General features: G+C 42.5%; 1 protein-coding gene across 1 annotated transcript in view; it reads right to left on the bottom strand.

Annotated features, from left to right (window-relative positions):
* The window catches only part of kcnh8 (potassium voltage-gated channel, subfamily H (eag-related), member 8), a 655,874-nt gene that overhangs the window by 326,795 nt on the left and 305,856 nt on the right, over positions 1–23,223 (bottom strand). The window contains exons 4-5 of the mRNA XM_070880041.1: positions 6,942–7,069; positions 3,329–3,572 (exon numbers count right to left, since the gene is read on the bottom strand). Coding sequence (XP_070736142.1) covers positions 3,329–3,572; positions 6,942–7,069 — 372 coding nt within the window. The remainder of the gene's footprint in view (positions 1–3,328; positions 3,573–6,941; positions 7,070–23,223) is intronic.

Below are 23,223 nucleotides of genomic sequence, written 5' to 3'. Positions count from 1 at the left end.
TCACCAGTTGTTATGTATGAATAAAGAGTCTGACCAGATACTGTGAGCTCAAAGTAAAGTGTGACCTTAGACTTTTATTACACGTCTCCAGAATGCCTCTCCAGCCTGTGAGGTCTCCTTAAGTACAGATGCTCCCTAGGGATTGTGGGATCCCTTGGGACTCCAGGGGATGAGCCCTCTGGTGGTTAAACAAGGTATTTATAGTTTTGAAGCGGGGCTCAATTTCGGCCCCTAAGTTACCAAGAAAGGCCATTGAATATAGCAAATAGGTTTGAGAAGACTAGACGTGCTTCGAGAATGAGGAAAGATTAAGGGATATGAAAAGACAAGAAGGTAGGCGGAGAAAAATAGACAGCTTGTTCAGCAAAATTACTTTTATCATTGTTCGTCATTATCAGAGTTTGTGGGGCCTGAATCTCAAAAATAATTCGACATCCAGCAATGATACAATGGAAATATTTTACCCTATTTTATTCTGTGTCTGCACTTGTAGCTTGTTACCTCATCTGCCACCAATGTGCATCAGAAAATATTGGGTGCATTGCTCTTGATTTTCTGATGCATGTTGGTGGTGGGCAACATGCAACTCCCTACCAGCATGGATTCGGAAAATTTACCCCTTAACTTTTAGTGAAAATATCAGAACAGTTTAGTAGATAATTGCATGTGACAGAAGTAGAAAAATAATAGAACCAAGATCAATGACTGACACTAGTTTGACTTGCTGCAACCCCTCATAAATTAAGGGAGACATTAGAATATTGCAATAGTATACTAATGGGGATAAAGTTTCCAATTTCAATGCAATCGGCAATCTGGACGCAAAGTGCACTCAAAATTGGGCTAGTTTTCTGAAGCAAAAATATGGTTCAAGTTTCCGCTCAAACACGTTTACATAACCAGAAGCGTAAAATCTTCTATGAACCAGTGCAATCTGGCAATGTTTTAGAATGTAATTATTTTTTTTTTTCACTGCATTAAAAACATTCCTTGATATATTTAAGAGTGGTAACCTGGTGCAGTTTTATTAATACAGCGGAAAATGGGTTTATCACAGAAAATAAGCATTTTTAATCAGTGTCCAGTTTGCCAGCTGCCGGTATCCCGATGTTGAATAAATGAAAATGTGTTCAGAAGAAACAGTTCTGACAAAAGTTTGTAACTTGTGCTTGAAATTCCTCGATCTTTGCTCTAGTTTGGCTGATTTTGGGCAAATTGCGCTGGAAAAATCAATGCAACCTAGCGGATACTCTACCCCAAGATATTTAAATTAAATCTCCTGATGCCTTCAACATGTTGTACAACTAGCTAACAGCAAGGGATTGATTTTAACAGGCAGTTCTACGTTAGTCTGGTCAGTTCCAGTGGATAAAAACACCAAAACTAGTTTAGATCTGAAGCTGATAGTAAAAAATAATGAACAAGTGACCATACAGCTACGTAAAGTGAAGAAGTGTCATGTGTGGGGCTGCATGAGTTGATGCTCTATTTGAACAGAAGTTTCTAAAATATGACTTTTATTCATTTGGGTTATTAAGGTTAAGACAATGCACAGAAATGATACCAAGAATCATAGTTCCTTTATTTATTCATACAATTAAATTAAAGCTCTCCTGTTGAGGCCTATGCTGGCTTAAAACATTACCCAATGATATTAATTAGGGAAGAACAATGAATATCAAAGTCTAGTGCTTCTTCAGAACATAGATAAGGATTCAATAAAGTTCCCTGACATAATCTAATTGGCATCACACATTAATCTGATATTCATAAATACAAACTGGTTCTTTAGTATACAAGGTTAGAGATTTGTAACCAGCAGCCCTGATACTCACTGAGTGATTTACACACATGGAACATCTACAAGCTGCGGACCCATTTCTAAAACTCAGGCTCATGTTTTCATATAAGCACCTAATAATTGTTAAATATTCACAATGTTCCTAAAAGCATTTTATATAAATATTCTTTGAAGCCATCAAGAGATGATTCAGTTGTATTTTCATATTACATCTCTCAGTCCTAATCCAGCTAAAATCTATTCCCCCATTTATTTAAAAAAATGTTGCTTTCACTGTAATTAGACATCCACCAAATTCATTAAGACAACAGCACATTTTGCGCCGGACCCGAATTACATTGCATCCAGTAAAAATGTTGAAGGGTGTGAGTTTACCTACGTGAGATAGTTTCTCCTTTCATTTAGTTAGATTGATAACCTGACTGTAAATCTTGAGGTGATGCACACTCGAAACCTGCATTGACCTGAAAGGTGAAAATATAACTAAAGGCAAGCACATTATATAATGAACTATGTGTTTGAATATTTGACCAGCCTTTTGCACAGAGTATTTACTTAAAACAAATATTTAATACTAAAACAATTTTTAAAAAACAAATAGCTGGATCATCAATTGATCCTGAATGTGCTTGCCATTAATTATCTTCATCAAATTCAGTAACGTTTTGGTTGTATGCAGGAACTATTTATTGCATCACATCTTTCATACAGGCAGAGGCATAAGCATTGCAAAGGTGTGTACACACATCTGTATGCAGTTCCAAGTTGGTTTAGTACATTTATGGAAGGCACAACCAAGCAACCTGAAATCAACAAGGGACTGGATACACTTTGAAAATTCAGCAAGATTTCTGCCATCTGTTATCTTTGAATAAAATTCCCCAAGTATATAATTTATTGCAGTGATTGTGCTACAATCATTAAACCATCCATGTGTACTATAATAGGTGAATAACATAAGGGCCTCTGTCAGCAAAACAAAAATTAACCCAATCTGAAAACTACAATTTTGAAGTTTATATTATTTTAAAAAAACAGATAACTGGGTGCTATTTCAAGGCTATAATTTAATCTTACAGTTCAGAAGATAGTTTTAATTGACTCGAGCTTTGATCTCCCAGTTTCTGATCAGACCACTACCTTGTATTAACTCTCAGGAGTTGATATTCTTCATTAACACACATATGGTCATCTTTACCATGGCTAAAAATCAGGGTCACTTCAGAGTGAACTCCACAGGCCAATGGGTAGTATTTGCAATCAAAAATGGGAAAATCTGTGTATTTATAATGATGAAGGTGTAAAAAAATGAATTGAGTTCATATTCTAATAGCAGAATTTGAAAAATTGTTTGTATAATCAGAGCAATTAAATACTATTATATTGTGATATTCTTAATATTAATTGATCCTGTTTGGATTGGTTATGGTTAATCGTAGTTGCTTCATTAAATCAGAGATGGATAATACATGAATAACTGCTGACTGCAAGCTAAATTAGAGATCAACAAGAGAATTGTCTGCTTACCTATGATGAATAGGATTTCCACTGCAATGTCACTAACTGTTGTGCTTCTTGCTGAAGGCAAATTTTCATCAATTCCAATAAAACAAACATTATATGGTACAGTCACAGCAACATAAAACGTTGCCAATAATATTAGCCAGTCCCACAATGCTTTAAAAGTGCTGTAATGCAAAAGGATGAATTTTGATTTTTTTGCATCTGCAACCTTGTACTCTGGTAGTGCTGGTTTGTTTCTAAACACATTCTGTAGAGGAATAAGATAAGTTCAATATACATTTCAGACTGTACACTTAGCATACTGCAATATATTATTAATTGAATGATAATTATTTCTATATCCTCTACACAAAATGACGTAATCAATGATCAAATTTTCATGGTGTACAACGTATAACATAAAAATAATTTACCATTATGTTCTTGCAGCAAAAACTAAAAGGAATTTAAAATGTTAGCGTAAGTGCACTGCACTGGCTAATTTCCCAACCCTGACAGAAAGAAACATAACTAGAATTATCAACAAGCAATAAGTTATATTATATACCATTATAATAGGAAAATAGGTGACATTGTGAGTTTGGACATTATGAAGAACCTTGGCCCTTTAGGCACACGCCTGCCATAACTCCAGCATGAAATAGGCTGGGACCCAGATATGCTGGGAGGGGGCGCGCAAGGGCAGAAACCCTCCGGAACTGATCTACTTCGCTGGACTTTCCAACCTTTGCACCAGAGATGCGTACTTAATAATGTGGACACAAACTGCCTGTATGCAAATTAAGTGACCTCCCACTCACCTTGCATACTTCAGTAGGGTCAACAATGAAGATTTGCAATCCCCCGCAGAGGTAATTTTCTGAATCATGCTCCTGGTGGCAAGTCTCAACCATGGATTCAAAATGAGAGCATCCATGCACATGATTTATCAACCATCAGAATCAGAAAATCGTGCACAATGCATGTCTGAATCTCTGACATATGCTCCTGGTAGGCAAACTTCCTGCTCAGAGTAGGAAGTCAGAAGTTGGAACCCATTATACTTTCACCTAAGTCTTTTGCTTGTCCTCAGCCCAGACTGATGAGTTTCCTCTCGCTGATAAGAATCCTAAGTGAAATTGAATTGAAACTGAATAGGAGGCTGACTTGGTGTTTGGGCCATTGCGTTCCACTTCCTAGTGGGTACATGCCATCTAAAATGTGGCACTGAACTTGCAGCCTCAGAGGGGTCTTTGTGATGGTTGGTATGGAATATCGCGTCAGTGCAGCAGAGGGTGTTTTTCTGAGATTAGTGTTAAAACACATTGAGATCGGATTTCTCCCAATCATCCACCGTGATGTCAGCGTAAGGATAGCAACAACCCCAGAGAAACAAGATAAATGGCCATTTCTGCCATTTCTCCAGAATTTCCACCAATCTTCTGCCAAAATTACACTGGGAGATCAGGGAATCCCCATGGAAATTCTACCCCATTTCTGGAAAAGTGTAAAATGAGCTTTATCACCACATAGCTGTGCTACATATGCTTGTTTCTGGTACTGGGCACTACAGTTACATTTCCTGGCACTCGGATAACTCAACTAATAAAAAAGATCACGTTTCAAATCAACATCATTTTGTATTTAGTTAAATTTATTTAAAGTTAAAATAATTGAAAATGAGCTTTCAAACCTTTTGATTGGTAAAGAATTAGCCCCATGGCAAAGCCTTTAAAGGATGAGAAACATTTAAAAAATGTCAGACATCAAGTGATAACTAAATTTGAGCACAGGGCTCCTCCCTCATACAGCCAGTCAGCCTGCAGAAGTTTTAAGAGTGCAGGCAATAGTTTTCTAGTTCTCATTTCTGGGCTGAATTTTATTGGAGAAGGCAGGTTGGGGGCGAGATGGAGTGGGTGCTGAGGCGGTCGGGAAACCCGGGTCTTCCACAGGCCCTGTCAATTTTAACGGCAGGGCCTGATTTGCATGGGATGCCTCTGTTTCCCTCCTGCAGCCAGACAGATTGAGAGGCTGGCTGGCTGTGGGTAGGCCTGCAGCACTAGGTCGCACAGGTGGTGGCGGTGGGGGGGGAGAGTCTGACCAGGATCATTGACCGAGAAGAACATGCGGTGGGGGAGGGGGTTGTTCTACCGATGATTGGGAGCTGGGAGGAGCAAGTGTGGGGGGGGGGGGGAGGGGCGGCGGAGGGGTTCTGACTAGAGTTGCTGGCCGAGAGGAGCACAGGGATGGTGGGTTCTGACCGGGATCGCGGGCTGGGAGGAGTGGGGTCTGATCAGGATTATGGGCCGGGAGGAGTGGGGTGGGGGGGGGGGGGCTCTGATTGGATTATGGGCTGGAAGAAGCGGGTCTGCCGAAGATCAGAGCAATAGGCTGTGAGGCAGCCGGAGGACCAGTGAATAGGCCTCATGGAGATCTCCAATGCAGGGGATAGATGGGCTGGGACCCTGGATCCAGGAGGTAGGTGTAAAGGTACTTATCTGCTGGATCCAGCAGACCTCACCTTGCTGTAGCTGCCAGGTTTTGCGAGGTATGTAAAGCCCGACCAAATACAGTTAAGCACAAAATGGAGGTTAACGAAGAGACTTCCATCCTCTTTATAATATTTAAATAGACCGCCTGCCTCCTGGGAGCGGGTTGTCTGCCCATTCCGCTTCCATTAAACTGGGCGGGTTAGAGGCGGGATCTGGTTGGGATTCATATTGTTAACACTTTAACTAACCCCAGGCTTCCAACCTGCTCATTTTTTTAAATTAAAATTCCCCTCTCTGTCTTTAGAAAGCAAACCATATTCAGCAATAATGGTTACCAGTTGAGGCCCTAGATTTGTCACATTGTGAATGTGTAACCATGTTTGGCAGAGACATGTAGTATATTGATTAAAAAAACAAGGATGTAAAAGTTGTGTTGAATCCACTCCTAGTGCACATCAGGTGCGCCTCTCATAAAATTGTGCACCCGCAGCCTGCAATTGGGTTACATTCATTTACAATGAAAACTAATGTAAAGTTGAACCCCAGAAGCTGCAGCAATCTCGTGATAGTTTGAATTTTTAGCTCCTATTGACATAAGGGCTATTGATCTTCTGGCAACACTGGTATGCAATTTAAACAAAATTACTCTGCTGACCATTCTGTAAGTTGCTGTTGTACGTGGTAATATCAAAGTCAGCAGAGCTGCATTAAACCTCCTGAGGTTGACTACAAAATAGTGACCCTACAAAAAAAATACTTGGATCAGCTCAAATCAGAAGAACTAATCTGCCAGTTCAATTTATAAGTCGCCAAGTTTGTATGTTCAAAATGAATTAAAGGCTTCTATTGGGATCCAGCTATTAATAGCTGAGCTAAACAAGCAGCTGCTGAGCAAACTGTTTGTAGAAAGCTCTCCGAGTCTTCAGGCACCATAATAACTTGGAGAATTTGACAAATCTGTCAAATGTATTGCCAGAATACAAGTTAAAATGTTATTGTTCTTCAACTTTGCAGTGATCAGCACCACTGATATATCGGCGCTTCACTGAAATTGTAGTACATCAATACCAACAATATTACACATAAGCTTGAGTTAGCAGTGATAAAGTATATTTCAGGTTTGCCCAAATTCTTCATATACTTACATTATTAATCTTCAACTTGTTCTTCTCCTGCTTTTGTAGGTGGCCGGAGATGTGATAAAGAACAGCTCGACTTCGCCTACGAGCTGAACTGAAGTGTGTTCCTGCTTTCCCTCTTCCCTTGTATTTTTCTATTTATGAAATCAAATATTTCGTTCGTTGAATGAATTTATGTAAAACTTTTGTTAATTAGCTCCTACAGTCCATCCTTGTGTCTGTATAGACAAACAACTAGCATGAAATAAAAGAAAAACTTGAAGAATCTTAATTAGCAGTTGATTCAGATTTTAAACATACAGATTAATCTTTGGTTTCAATTGCCTCTAAAAGCCAATAATAAGGTGGAATGTTTGTCAGGAAAAGTAATGGACCAACAATTTGACACAGATCATCTAACCTCTTTCAAATTCTGCACAGGAAATATTAACCAGCTAAACCTTAACAACTCCTCACAGAAAGACAATATGGGATTTAAAGGGCTCTTCATATTATAGCTAGTGCATGAACTAATTGTAAATAAAGGGGTAGTTTTTTTGTGATGTTAATGGAGTGAATTTTAACTTTTTCCTTTGTTCCTAAAATTGTGACTGAAAATCACTATTTGCAACTTGTGCAAATATGCAAATCTGTTATTAATACTTGTTTGCTGCTTAACAAGCCATTAACTATTAATATGAAACATGCAACTTTATTCTGGATTTAATTCATTCCAACATCATTCTAATTTTTTTAAATTTAAAGCTGTTGTTAAAAGGTAAACGTGATCTGTGAGGAAGCGGTTGGCTGGCAGAAACACTCCGGGAGGAGGAGGTGGAAAGAGGGAAATGGGGCAGAGGACAGTTTGGCCAGCAATGGCTCTTATTTGATGGTATTAAATTGCTAAAATAGCAAGGACAATCCAGTTGTCTCTTTGTTAAAGAACATAATAATTAGGAACAGAAGTAGGCCATATGCCCCTTGAGCCTGCTCCACCATTAAATAAGATCTTCGACCTCAACTCCCCTTTCTTGCCCGATCTCCATATCCCTTCATTGCCCATAGAGTCCAAATATCTATCTATCCCAGCCTTGAATATACTCAATGACTGGGCATCCACAGCCCTTTAGGGTAGTGAATTCCAAAGATTCACAACCCTCTGAGTAAAGAAATTCCTTCTGATCTCAGCTTAAATGGCTGACCCTTATCCTGAGACATATGCCCCCTAGTTCTAGACTCTCCAGCCAGGGGAAACAACCTCTCAGCATCCAACCTGTCAAACCCACTCAGAATGTTATTTGAGAGCAGAAATGCTAAATGCCATCTTAATTGCAGAAAGGAAACGGGATTTTTCGGGATGGAGGGTGCATCTGGAGTGGCACGAGACCTTTTATGCTCGTTTAGACGCCCTTGAAGAAATGACCGATTTGAGCAGGTTAAAAGGGTCCTGGAATTCTTTGTCAGCATTGGAGGAAGGGAGTGGTAAATGGATACCATACCTGCTCAGTGGGAGGGATGTAAAAAAAAAGAAGCTCCAATGACTTGCTCAGCTGTGTGTGGGTGGGGGTGGGGTGAAATGGATCCAATAACTTATTCAGTTGATGTGTGTTTTTTGTTAGGAATTCTTTGGCACCATTTTTGATGAAAATTGGGATGGGAAAAATTAGTTGACTTCTTGATTCCGGAGATGAGGGGATTGACTTATGAGGAAAGGTTGAGTAGGTTGGGCCTCTACTCATTGGAATTCAGAAGAATGAGAGGTGATCTTATCGAAACGTATAAGATTATGGGCTCAAATTTGGCCCACCCGTTTTATCGGCTCACTCACCAGAGATGCGCCGTCTATGTGGGCTGAAAGCAGTGCCGAAAAAAATCTCCCCCGAATTTGGCCATGTGTTGCCTCTCCCGGGGCTTGGCGCGGCGTGGCCAGTCGATTGGGGGGCGGAGCTAGGGCCCTGCGCCAGAAACAGTGCCGGCAACTCTCCATATGCGCGTTGGAGTGTGCGCGCATGCGCAATCGCTACTGCCCCCAGCCTCTGTCTGCGTGCTGCAGCGAGGGTCACAATGTGCTGGCCCCCATCCCGGGTCGAGTAGCCTCCCGCAGAGGTCAGCCCACTGCCTTCCCAGGCTAAGGCCAGAACAAGCAGGTTGGTGCAGAGCCCAAGGTGGGGCGGCAGGGATTAGGGAGAGGGAGTTTTGATCCCGGGTGGGGGGGGTTGATCCGGCGGGTGGGAGGGGGGGAGTTTTGATCCTGGGGAGGGGGGGGGTTGATCCCGGGTGGGGGGTGGTTGATCCGGTGGGGGGGGGGGAGTTTTGATCCGGGGGGGGATAGATTTGATCTCGGGAGGGGGGAGTTTTGATCCCGGGGGGTTGGGGGGGGGGGAGTTTTGATCGGGGGTGGGGGGGGAGCTTTGATCCAGGGTGGGGGGGGGGAGGTTTGATCCGAGGAGGTGGGGGGAGCTTTGATCCGGGGGCAGGGGAGTTTTGATCCCAGGGGTGGGTGGGGGTGGAGTTTTGATTCTGGTGAGGGGGAGTTTTGAGCGGGGGAGGGGGTGGGGAGCTTTGATCCGGGGTGGGGAGGGGTAGTTTTGAACCCGGGAGGGGAGGGGGGGAGTTTTGATCCGAGGAGGGGGGGGGAGCTTTGATCCGGGGGCAGGGGAGTTTTGATCCCAGGGGTGGGTGGGGGTGGAGTTTTGATCCTGGTGAGGGGGAGTTTTGATTGGGGGAGGGGGTGGGGAGCTCTGATCTGGGGTGGGGAGGGGTAGTTTTGATCCCGGTGGGGGAGGGGGGGGAGTTTTGATCCCGGGAGGGGGGGGAGTTTTGATCGGGGGGGGGCCAGGACTTTTGATCCGGTGGGGGTGGGTGGGGGTGGAGTTTTGATCCCGGTGAGTGGGAGTTTTGATCCCGAGCAGGGAGGGGAGTTTTTGATCCCCGGGATAGGGGGAAATTCCGAACCAAAGGGTGGGTTCGATCACCGACCCCATGGGGGTAGGGAGTTCCGATCCCGTGTGCAGCCTCTTCCCCGACCTCTAGGGAAGATCTGATCCCCAGCATGTCCGATCTCTGATTCCAGGTGCTGTTCTGATCCTGGAGGGCCTGATCCCTGACCCCGGGAGGTAGGGCTATTTGTAAGGGGCGGGCTGATGGTGGATGAGCTTAGGGAGAACATAAGAACCTAAGAATTATGAGCAGGAGGTACTTCTATTTTTTATTTGGATATTTTGAAAAAATTATGTAAATATGTTTTGTCTCTTTACTTCTTTTTTTTTTGTAGTTTAAGCTTCCATGAATGCTTCTGTTGTGTAGTAAATTAACTTTACGAAGTTTGTCATATGATGTCCTGTATAGCTGTTTGATCCTATTCACATTCTTTAGTCAAGTCATTAAGTTCTGCTGGCCTCCAATGTACCTACCTGCGCTGATTTCTTAACTCTCCGCAAGGGTTTTCTGTGCGGCTACAAGTGGCCACATACGCTGGCCTAAATTAGTTTGGAGCAACTATTAGCTGTCCAAAGTGGCCTAAATGTTCAAAACAGGCGTAGGTGGCTGGTAATGCCCCCTTTTGAAAAAAACTAAACTAAACTAAAAAAATCCTAACTAACTCACTCACACTGGCGCAAATTGAATGTGCAAAATTGAGATTTTTAAGATACTCCAGAAAAATCAAGTTGCTCCAAAAAAAAAACGAAGCAACTCCTGGGCAATTTTGAGCACTATGAGGGCGCTTGACTAGTTGGATGCAGAGAGGATGTTTCCACTGATGGGGAAGACTGGAACTCGGGGGCATAATCTTAGAATAAGGGGCTGCCCATTTAAAACAGAGATGAGGAGGAATTTCTTCTCTCAGAGGGTTGTAAATCTGTGGAATTCACTGCCTCAGAGAGCTGTGGAAGCTGGGTCATTGAATAACTTTAAGACCGAGATAGACATTTTCTTAACCGATAAGGGATTACGGGGTTATGGGGAACAGGCAGGGGAGTGGACCTGAGTCCATGATTGGATCATCCATGATCGTATTAAGTGGCGGAGCAGGCTCAAAGGGACATATGGCCTGCTGCTGCTCCTATTTCTTATGTTCTTATGTTCTTACTGGAGGTAACCCAGTCCCAACTTTCAGACAGATTGCGATCTAACAGCCATTGGTCCCACCATAAGCAGACAGGAGTTTCGTAACTATGTATGAATCATGCTCAACTGACATTGTCAGCACCTACAAAGCCATTTTCGTGTCAATCAGTACTGTCATTTGTGCTTCTTCAACCCACCCATAAACCATGGACGGTATTGGTAGGAAGGCGGCCATTATAGTACCATTAACTGGATCTTTAGTTGTAATTAGAGGAATCTGATGCTAAGTTTTGTCTTAACTCTCTTAAAGGCTTCCATTATTTCATCTCCCTACTGCTTGGAGTGCTGATAAAATTTCACCTGGGTCTTGTTGCAAATATAACGTTGCTAGTTTTCATTGGTTTCTCATGTACAGAAATATTGCAATTGGTAAGAACAATATTGTAATGTCTGTAAGCTTGTAATATTTGTAGCTCCACACTGTGGATGTGGACGTATTGTGCACAGCAACTGCAGAGTTAATAATTAAACAGAACCAGGCAGATTCTGGAGGCTTCCGAGAGAGCTGCCTGCCATATAGGAAGCTGTGTGTGCTGTGTTCTGTGAGTATATCACTTTTGGCGATGAGATGGGATTTTTCAGATGATTTAAAGCTTAAATTTTGTTGGGGAAGGATTCAGCCAGCTGACAGAGAGACTTTGGAAGTTTCTGTCTTTGGAAAAAAGCGACAAAATCCGAGGTAAAATACAGCACACGTTGTGAACAGCTAGAGATTAAAATGGCAGTACCCGCAGGTGTAATGGGACATTTGGGGGAATATAGACATGACCGGGAACGTTTTAAAGCATATGTGGATCAGCTAGAAATGTATTTCACTGCAAATAACATAATCGAAGTTGCAGACAATGCAGTCCAGAACCGGGCTGTGTTGGAACGTAAGACAGCGATCTTCTTATTGGAGGCGGGTCCGGCATTATATGACACTCTTGTAAATTTGCTTGAGCCTGACGAGCCAAAGGACACAACGCTTAAAGAGATTTTAACAAAGCTGGAGCAGCACTATAAACCCAAACCATTAGAAATTGCTGAAAGCTATTGTTTCGGGATTCGGAATCAAAAGGCTGATGAAATTATCAGTGATTACATCGTAGCATTAAAAAAGCTATCAACGCACTGTAATTTTGGAAACTTTCAAAACCGAGCATTGCGGGATCGTTTTGTTTGTGGGGTGAAAAATGATGCGATCAGAGAGAAGTTATTGACGACGGATGATTTGACTCTTGAGATTGCTTGTCAGACAGCGAGGTCGTTAGGCATGGTCGAACAATATTCCCGAGAATTAAATAATGATTATGGTCATCAGTCAACCGAGGTAAATCACCTGCAGGTTCAAAGTAAAAGACGGGCATGGTCGAAAGTCTCAGAAACTGGAAATTCTACCAGAACGTCGAAGTCGTGCGATAGGTGCCTGGGACAACACATTGCTCAAAGTTGTCCATACGCGAAGGCAGAGTGTTTGTCCTGCAGAGAGACTGGGCATCTTCCGAAGGCATGCCGACTGAAGGGTAAACCAGCTTCCAAAGCTATGAGTCCAGCATTCAAAGCTATGAGCAGAAATCCCAAGAGACTACATAGCATGGAAGAACAACAACAGGACGAGGAGATGTTAGAGTTACACGTCATCAGGAGCACGAGGTTAATGGACAGTGATTCGGAAAGCATCAAAATCCACATAGATGTTGTGGAATTCAAGATACCAATGGAAATTGACACGGGTGCATCCGTGAGTATAGTACCGGAGGCGCTGTACCTCGACAAATTGCGTGATTTCCTACTGGAGAAATCCAAGATAGAGCTGTGAAGCTACTCGGGAGAGAAAATTCCTGTGGTAGGTCGTATCACTGTACCGATGAAATATAAAGTTCAATTTCAGAACTTGCCTCAAATAGTAGTGTAAGGAGACAACTCTGCCTTACTAGGAAGAAATTGGTTGAGCTCACTGAAGCTGGATTGAAGTGAGATTTTCTGTGTGGAAGCGAGATTTTCATCAACGGATGAGGTTAGAAGAAGTATCCGAAGGTGTTCTGTGAAACGGGCAGTCTGATCCAAGGCTTCAAGGCTAGTGTCAGGGTACAGAAGGACGCTAGATCGGTTTACTACAAGCCACGTTCCGTACCATATGCACTCAAGGAGAAAGTTGAGCAAGAACTCAAAAGACTAGAGACTGAGAACATTATTTGGAAGATAGATCGATGTAATTGGGATACACCCATTGTTGTTGTACCAAAGTTCGATGGTAAGGTAAGATTGTATGGTGATAATAAAGTAATCGTAAACCAGGTTCTCGAGGATAATGTCCCCAATACATTGCCGAATATAGAAGATTTGTTCACAACACTGACAGGTGGTCAGATTATAAATACTGATCTAGGCCTATATCAATTTAATGGGCTACGGCTTGGAGTGTCTTCCGCCCCTGCCATATTCCAAGGGGTGATGAGCCAGGTTTTGCAAGCTTTGAAGGCGTAGTATGTTATTTGGATGACATACTAATTTCAGCACCAAATAGGCAAATTCATAATAACATATTGAATGAAGTCCTCAAACGGCTAGAGAAGCACAGAGTACGAGTGTCTGCTCGTAAGTGTGAGTTATTTAAAAACTCAGTGGAGTACTTAGGGTACAGAGTAGACAAAGATGATTTACATCCAACCATGGAAAAATTGGATGCAATTAGAAATGCACCCACTCCCAGGAATGTCACTGAACTTCGTTCCTTCTTGGGTCTTTTGAACTATTATGGGAAGTTCCTACCAAATTTGGCTACAGTATTACAACCGCTGAATGAACTTCTGAAAAAACAGGTCCATTGGAAGTGGTCAAAAGAATGCGATACAGAATTCAAGGAGTGTAAAAGCAAATTGGTAGAGAGCACCATGTTAGTTCACTATGACATATCTAAGGAGATTAAGCTAGCATGTGATGCCTCTCCATATGGAGTTGGGGCAGTGATCTCTCATGTATCACGTAGTGGGGAGGAGAGACCAATTGCTTTTGCTTCATGCACTCTCAGTGCCAGTGAGAGTAATTATGCGCAAATTGAAAGGGAAGCTTTGGCATTAATTTTTGGGGTCAAGAAGTTTCACAAATACTTATATGGTCATAAGTTTACCATCGTTACAGGCCATAAACCCATAACAGCAATCCTCCATCCAAAGTCCCCAGTTCCAACATTAGCTGCAGCCCGAATGCAGAGATGGGCTTTGATTTTGTCAGCATATACATATGACATTGAATACAGACAATCAGCTGATCACAGTAATGCTGATGCAATGTCTAGATTGCCTTCCCCATCACAAGTTACACCCGATAGGGAAGAGGTGTTTTATTTTTCATACATTGATGAACTGCCAGTCACAGCTGAAGAGATTGGTAGAGCAACCAAACGTAACCCAGTGATGTCAAAGGTGTATGAGTATATTGCAAATGGATGGCCAAACCAGGTAACAGACAATGATACACATCCATTCTTCATTCATAGGAATGAATTATCAATCAATAAAGATTGTATCATGTGGGGTGCAAGAGTGGTTATACCAAATAAATTAAAGTCTAAATTATTAGGAGACTTCCATGACCAGCACCTGGGAATGAGCTTGACCAAGAGTTTTGCACGCAGTTATTTATGGTGGCCAGGTCTTGATAAAGATATAGAGTACATCGTGAGTCAGTGTACGACATGTCAATCGGTAAGCAAGCAACCACCACCAGTACCATTATAGCCATGGAGATGGCCTCCCAGGGTGTGGCAAAGGCTACATATTGATTTTGCTGAGTTAGAATGACAACAATTGTTCATTGTGATTGATAGCCATTCGAAGTGGGTTGAGGTGTTTCCAATGTGGAAAATAACAACAAGTAAAACATTGGACATTTTATGAAAATTATTTTCTTCATTTGGCCTCCCTGAAGAAATTGTTTCGGATAATGGACCACAATTTCATTCAGAAGAATTTGCACAATTCACGAGCAAAAATGGTGTGGAACATGCCAAGGTTCCACCATACCATCCTGCTTCGAATGGTGCAGCAGAGTGCACTGTACAAATTGTAAAACGTGCCCTCATAAAACAAATGTTAGAGCCAAATCCAAGGAAATGACAGTTGTCATTGGATCACAAATTGGCTAATTTTTTGATTACATATCGAAATACTCCTCATACAACTACTGGTAGAACACCAGAAGAGTTGTTTCTCAAATGTCAGCCACGAACCAGATTCTCGTTGTTAAAGCCAAATTTGGCACAGTCTGTAGAAGAGACACAATTAAGACAGAAAGAGAATCATGATAGAGGTAGAATAAAAGAGAGAAGTGTGAAATTAAACCAGAAGGTGTGAGTGAAGAACCATCACCGTAAATGGTTAAAGCGGTTACCAGGAAGAGTGGTGAAGATATGTGGTTCTCGCACATATTTGGCAAAGATGTTTGATAATGGACAGGTTAGGTTTGTTCATATTGATCATATTTTACCTACAGATATGGAAGGAGTTGAAGGTGGGAATGATTCAATTATTTCTGACCCATCAGATAGTTTTGATACACCAGTAGCAAATCCTAAATCCAATGTACTGGAAACAAATCCAGGAGAGAATCAGAATGAAAGTCTGAGTCCGAGTCAGGAAAACAAAGTGCCTGAAGTTAGAGTGAGTTCAAATGAAAATCAAGGAAATTCCATGAGGAAAATGTTCCTCATGATGAGCCTCAAATGAGTTTCGATTCAACACCATGTTTGGAAGGTTCTGAAAGCGAAGGTATCCTCTTCGAAACAGAAAAAAGTGGTAAAGTTAAATTTGTAAATATGGAAAAAAAAGTTTATATCCTGTGTTATGTATAAACATGAAAGTTATATATGATGTTTGTTATAATAACTTCTTCATTAAGGAGGGAGAAGTATAATGTCTGTAAGCATGTACACTGTGGATGTGGACGTATTGTGTACTGCAATTAAACAGAACCAGGCAGATTCCGGAGGCTTCCGAGAGAGCTGCCTGCCATGTAGGAAGCTGTGTGTGCTTGTGCTCTGTGAATATATCACAGATACATTGCACCATGTTACCAACAATGTTTATTATACATCAAAGATTATTATTTTGACTGCACCCACCACTTTTAAATTACACCAGCAAACAAATTCATATGTGAAAGTAACACTCAGTGATCCATTATAGTCATTAAAGCTTCTTCATGACTAACTCACCACCTGATGGAATATTCATCCGTGCGCTAACGCCACATAAAGAAACATCAGTAGTACAATAAATACTGCAACCTTTATCTCCATGAAAACATGTTAGTGTTACCCACATAAAAATGTAATTAAATAAAACTTATAGATTAGAACTTTTACAAAAGGTTCTCGTTTTTGTTCATGTGAACATAAACAAGCATTGCTTGTCTCTCTGTGTCAATTTACCATATAAATTCAATGTTCAATTACGCACATGTTCAGTGCGGTTCACAAATGTACAGTCCTTCTCTTCAGTTGAGGCTCGCAACACAGATGTGGTGTGTTGCATCATGTGGTGCAGATCTCTATTTTTTACATCGAGATCAATTCTGACCAGCTCAAGAAGACTTCTGCTCCAAACAGAAAAGGAAATGTGCTTTCTATCGAAGCACAATTGAAGATGATAGGGTGGCTTGAAAACGGAGAATCAGCAACAAAACTTGCCCGTGAATTTGATCTCCGTCTCTGCACCAGCTGCAACATTAAAGCATCTGGAAATTTAATAAGGAAGGGGGCAATCATGTCACAGCAGGATGGCCAGAGGTCAAGTTGCATCATAGGTGTGATCACTGTTCCTTTAGATCTTTTAGGAGCTTATGCTGTGAAGATATGTTCTCATGTTCTTATGTAACATGGCAGCAGAGATTGCAGCAGCACTCCCCATTAACGATAGCTTTCAGCAATTTCTAACGGTTTGGGGGTATAGTGCTGCTCCAGCTTCGTTAAAATCTCTTTAAGTGTTGTGTCCTTTGGCTCGTCAGACACAAGCAGATTTACAAGAGTGTCATATAATGCCGGACCTGCCTCCGATAAGAAGATTGCTTTCTTACATTCCAACACAACCTGGTTCTGAACTGCATTGTCTGGAACTTCGATTATGTTATTTGCAGTGAAATATATTTCTAGCCGATCCACATACGCTTTAAAACGTTCCTGGTCATGTCTATATTCTCCCAAATGTCCCAATACACCTGCCATTTTAATCTCTAGCTGTTCACAACGTGTGCTGTATTTTACCTCGGATTTTGTAGCTTTTTTCCAAAGACAGAAACTTCCAAAGTCTCTCTGTCGGCTGGCTGAATCCTTCCCCAACAAAATTTAAGCTTTAAATCATCCGAAAAATCCCATCTTCTGTCGCCAAATGTGATATCTTCACAGAGCACAGCACACACAGTTTCCTAACATGGCAGGCAGCTCTCTTGGAAGTCTCCAGAAATCTGCCTTGTTCTGTTTATTATTAACCCTGCACTTGCAGTACACAATACGTCCACATCCACAGTGTGGGCCTACAAACATTACAAGCTTACAGACATTACAGTATCCAAGTTTGATGATGCTACAAACCTAGGTGGGAAAGTAATTGGTGAAGAGGATGTAAAGAGACTGCAAAGAGATATAGACAGGTTAAATGAATGGGCAAGAACATGGCAGATGAAATATAGTGTGGAGAAATGAGAAGTTACACACTTTGATAGGAAAAATAGAAAAGTAAAGTATTTTTTAAATGGTGAGAGATTAGGAAATGTTGGTGTTCAGAACGACCTGCGTGTCCTTGTACACGAATCACTGAAAGTTCACATGCAGGTACAGCAAGCAAATAGGAAAGCAAATGATATGTTAGCCTTTATTACACAAGAATTGGGGGCCGAAATTGCCCTCTGACTGAAAGGAGGTGCACTCACCGATCTTGAAGATGGGGTGGAGAGTAGAGCGAAATTCAGCTCTTTGTAATTTTTTTTTGTTCCAGTTAGCGAAGTCTGGTTGCGGCGGGGCGGAAGTGCGTGGGGAGTGGGGCTGACATCGGTATGTGTCATCAGCACCACGCTAATGACGTCAACGGGACGCGGACATCGCGTTGACGCGTAGCAACGTTTCTCCCCTTCAGTTAATGGGGAGTGCTGCTGCAACCTCTGCTGCCATGTTAGTGGTACCCACTGGGCCGCCAGGGAGGGTTTTGGCTGGGCCAACGGCCCAGTATCCAAGAGGGAGTGCCAGGCTGCCTGTTGGTGGCCCGGCCGAACCTGTGGCCGCCATTGCCATGGCACTGTGCCCTCCCCTTAAAGGGCGAACTCGCTGCCCAGCCACTAGCAGCTTCTTGCAGGGTAAAGCTGTCAGGGTCACCAAGCGGGGGCCGATCTGCTCCCGCGGAGCAATTTCCCATGTGGGGTGGAAAGGGGGTCGCCGCCGGTCGGTAAGGGGTCAACGGGATGGGAACGTCCACCTCCTCCCAAAAAAATGAGGGTAATGTTGCGATTGTCGGCAGGTCTGACAGAGCGGTGAGTTCTTTCTGCATCACCACCGTCTCCTTGAGGCGGTAACGACTCTTTTAAAAAGGGGCAATTTTGGCACCTTGGAGTATTTGAGTAAGCTTACTGGAATTATATCATCATCATCATCTTAGGCAGTCCCTCAAAATCGAGGAAGACTTGCTTCCACTCTAAAAGTGAGTTCCCAGGTGGCTGTACAGTCCAATGCGGGACCTACAGTCTCGGTCACAGGTAGGGCAGACAGTGGTTGAAGGAAAGGGTGGGTGGGGAGTCTGGTTTGCCACACGTTCCTTCCGCTGTCTGCGCTTGGTTTCTGCATGCTCTCGGCGACAAGACTCGAGGTGCTCAGCGCCCTCCCGGATGCTCTTCCTCCACTTTGGGCGGTCTTGGGCCAGGGATTCGAAGGTGCCGGTGGGGATGTTACACTTTATCAGGGAGACTTTGGGGGTGTCCTTGAAACATTTCCTCTGCTCCCCTGCAGCTTGCTTGCCATGTAGGCGTTCCAAGTAGGGCCTTGGTGAGACCACACTTGGAATATTGTGAACAGTTTTCGTCTCCTTACCTAAGGAAGGATATACTTTCTTTAGAGAGAGTGCAACAAAGGTTCGCTAGACTGATTCCTGGGATGGGGGATTGTCTTATGATGAGAGATTGAAGAGACTAGGCCTATTTTCCCTAGAATTTAGAAAATTAAGAAGTAATCTCATTGAAAATTCTTGCAGGGCTTGACAGAAATTATGCTGTGTGAATGTTTCTCCTGGTTGGAGAGTCTAGAACCAGGGGTCACAGTCTCAGAATAAAGGGTTGGCCATTTAGGACTGAGATGAGGAGACAATTCTTCAATCAAAGCGTTGTGTATTTTTGGAATTCTCTACCCGAGATAACTATGAATGCTCAACCATTGAGTATATTCAAAACAGAGATCAGTAGATTTTTGGATATCAAAGGAATCAAGGGATATGGGGATAGTGCGGGAAGGTGGAATTGAACTGGAAGATCAGCCATTATCTCATTGAATGGCAGAGCAGGCTCTAAGGGCCAAATGGCCGAATCTGGCTTCTCTTTCTTATGTTTTTATGTTTTTACATTTTACCATTAAGATTCTGTATCATGAAATGGCACTTACATGGGCATTTGTCATAACAAACAACAAAAGACGTATTTAATGCTAACATTCGCAAGGTCATGATGATATTACATGAAACAAAGGGACCGATAATCCTCTGGGTGGAAAAAAAGAAAATTAGCTTTTAATATAGAAACTTAGAAAATAGGTGCAGGAGTAGGCCATTCGGCCCTTCGAGCCTGCACCACCATTCAATATGATCATGGCTGATCATGCACTTCAGTACCCCATTCCTGCTTTCTCTCCATACCCCTTGATGCCTTTAGCCGTAAGGGCCACATCTAACTCCCTTTTGAATATATCTAATGAACTGGCCTCAACAACTTTCTATGGTAGAGAATTCCACATGCTCACAACTCTCTGAGTGAAGAAGTTTCTCCTCATCTTGGTCCTAAATGGCTTACCCCTTATCCTTAGACTGTGACCCCTGGTTCTGGACTTCCCCAACATTGGGAACATTCTTCCTACATCTAACCTGTCCAATCCCTTCAGAATTTTATATGTTTCTATGAGATTCCCTCTCATTCTTCTAAATTCCATTGAATATAAGCCTAGTCAATCCAGTCTTTCTTCAAATGTCAGTCCTGCCATGCTGGGAATCAGTCTGGTGAACCTTTGCTGCACTCCCTCAACAGCAAGAATGTCCTTCCTCAGATTAGGAGACCAAAACTGTACACAATATTCAAGGCGTGGCCTCACCAAGGCCCTGTACAAATGTAGTAAGACCTCCTTGCTCCTGTACTCAAATCCTCTCGCTATGAAGGCCAACATGCCATTTGCCTTCCTCACCGCCTGCTGTACCGGTATGCCAACTTTCAATGACTGATCTACCATGACACCCAGGTCTCGTTGCACCTCCCCTTTTCCTAATCTGTCACCATTCAGATAATAATCTGCCTTCCTGGTTTTACCACCAAAGTGGATAACCTCACATTTATCTACATTATACTGCATCTGCCAAGTATTTGCCCACTCACTTAACCTGTCCAAGTCAACCTGCAGTCTCTTAGCATCCTCCTCACAGCTCACACTGCCACCCAGCTAAGTATCATCTGCAAACTTGGAGATATTACATTCAATTCCTTCGTCTAAATCATTAATGTATATTGTAAATAGCTGGGGTTGCAGCACTGAACCTTGCGATGCCCCATTAGTCACTGCCTGTCATTCTGAAAAAGACCCGTTTATTCCTATTCTTTGCTTCCTGTCTGCCAACCAGTTCTCTATCCACGTCAGTACATTACTCCCAATACCATGTGCTTTAATTTTGCACACTAATCTCTTGTGTGGGACCTTGTCAAAAGCCTTTTGAAAGTCTAAATACACCACATCCACTGGCTTCCCCTTGTCCACTCCACTTGTTATATCCTCCATAAATTCTAGAAGATTTGTCAAGCATGATTTCCCTTTCAGAAATCCATGCTGACTTGGATCAATCCGTCACTGCTTTCAAAATGCGCTGCTATTACATCTTTAAGAATTGACTTCAACATTTTCCCCACCACCGATGTCAGGCTGACCGGTCTATAATTCCCTGTTTTCTCTCTCCCTCCTTTTTTAAAAAGTGCTGTTACATTAGCTGCCCTCCAGTCCATAGGAACTGATCCAGAGTCGAGAGAATTTTGGAAAATGACCACCAATGCATCCATTATTTCTATGGCCACTTCCTTAAGTACTCTGGGATGCTGACTATCAGGTCCTAGGGAGTTATCGGCCTTCAATCCCATCAATTTTCCTAACTAATTTGCTGACTAATAAGGATTTCCTTTAGTTCCTTCTTCTTGCTAGACCCTCAGTCCCCTTGTATTTCCAGAAGGTTATTTGTGTCTTCCTTAGTGAAGACAGAACCAAAGTATTTGTTCAATTGGTCTGCCATTTCTTTGTTCCCCATTATAAATTCACCTGATTCTGACTGTAAGGGACCTACATTTGTCTTCACTAATCTTTATCTTTTCACGTTATCTGTAGAAGCTTTTGCAGTCAGTTTTTATGTTCCCTGTAAGCTTACTCTCATATTCTATTTTCCCCCTCCTAACTAAACCCTTTGTTCTCCTCTGCTGAATTTTAAATTTCTCCCAGTCCTCAGGTTTGCTGCTTTTTTTGGCCAATTTATATGCCTCTTCCTTGGATTTAACACTATCCCTAATTTCCTTTGTAAGCCACGGTTGAGCCTATTTTTATAAAAAAGCTAGCAAAACTGGAGGAACGCACAGCATTCCAGTGCCATGTATGAGAAATATGGGCCTAGAAATTGGTGTTGCATGTGCCTAAAGAAGCCGGTGGCAGAACCATGGGCAAGTGGTCAGGCTGCCGGTTTTGTTTATTACCGGCGAGCTGCAGGCACCAGTCATGCCCCCAGAGACAGCTCACGATCACATGAGATTCAAAGATCGTCTAGCGCGGTCGTCGGCCGAGGTTGTAAGTTGAGTCTATCCGGGGAGGGGAGGGAGGTGGAGGCAACTGGCAATGGCCACAAATTAACTATGGTACAAGGAGAAGCACTCCTACTTAACTTTCCGGAGGCAGCCTCCCTTTAAGGACCATTAGTTTGGCTGTCATACCCCCGAGAATACTGACTGTAACAAATTAATTTTGCAAAGGAGGCTTCAGATAGGCACTAGGACTCCTATTTACATTTGCAAAGATCCTACTGCTTGTCTAAGGCATAGAACCTGGATGCCTATGCAGGAACCTTTACAAATATGGCGGTCGGTGCTCTTCCGGCGCAGAATGAACACGCATATTCTGACTGCCCCAAGTTTCCAGGCCATGATTTCATTGGCAGTAATAAGAAAGTATCAGCCAGTCACACCGCACCTGTAATAATGGTCTTTCTCTGCTTCTGAAACAGTTAACGAACCACTTCACACCTCCAAAACTTTGGAAAGTCTGAGAATCCAGACGTGGAGTATGGTACAAAATGGCAGCAGTGCACAATCAGGTTTAAGAACAAGATTCCGTAAGTCTTGGTAAACACCATCCTGAAGCATTGTAAACACACTGGGGCTGAATTTGCGGTCGGAGGCTTCCTGCGGGCAGATGCCTCCAACCAGCAAAAAATCTACGAACTTACCTTCTGCCTCCGAATCCATGGAGGTTTGCACTCTTGGGCCTCTATGCGTAGGCCTGCGTAGAGGCCCACACATCCCAGGGGCGCATGTGGTTCGCAAGCGCCCCTGGGATCATGTGGGCTGGCCCAACCAATCAGAGAAGGGGATCCCCATTCATGTTTATGTGGATTCCAATTGCCATAAGCATGAAGGTGAAAATACATTTAACATAATAAATTTTTAAAAATTACATATTTAAAATTAATTAAAATACAGTTTAATTGAAATTTAAAACAAAAATTTAATCCTTTTAAAAATAAATTTAAATGTTTGAAAGGGGCGAAAAATAACCTGTAGTACATGTGTTTTAATGTTTAAATGATAAAAAAAGTAATTTTATGTTTTTTAAAAGTCTTACGCTGATAAAAGCAGGCCTTGGCCTGCTTTTACCAGGCATAAGAATTTCACGGGCATTCGCTGGGCAGAAGTTGGGCAAATAGCCCAACTTTCC

Source organism: Pristiophorus japonicus, chromosome 5 (genome assembly GCF_044704955.1).
Source record: "Pristiophorus japonicus isolate sPriJap1 chromosome 5, sPriJap1.hap1, whole genome shotgun sequence".
Lineage (NCBI taxonomy): Eukaryota > Metazoa > Chordata > Chondrichthyes > Pristiophoridae > Pristiophorus > Pristiophorus japonicus.
The sequence above is the reverse complement of the archived record's forward strand: the minus strand, read 5'-3'. Positions and strand labels throughout refer to the sequence as shown.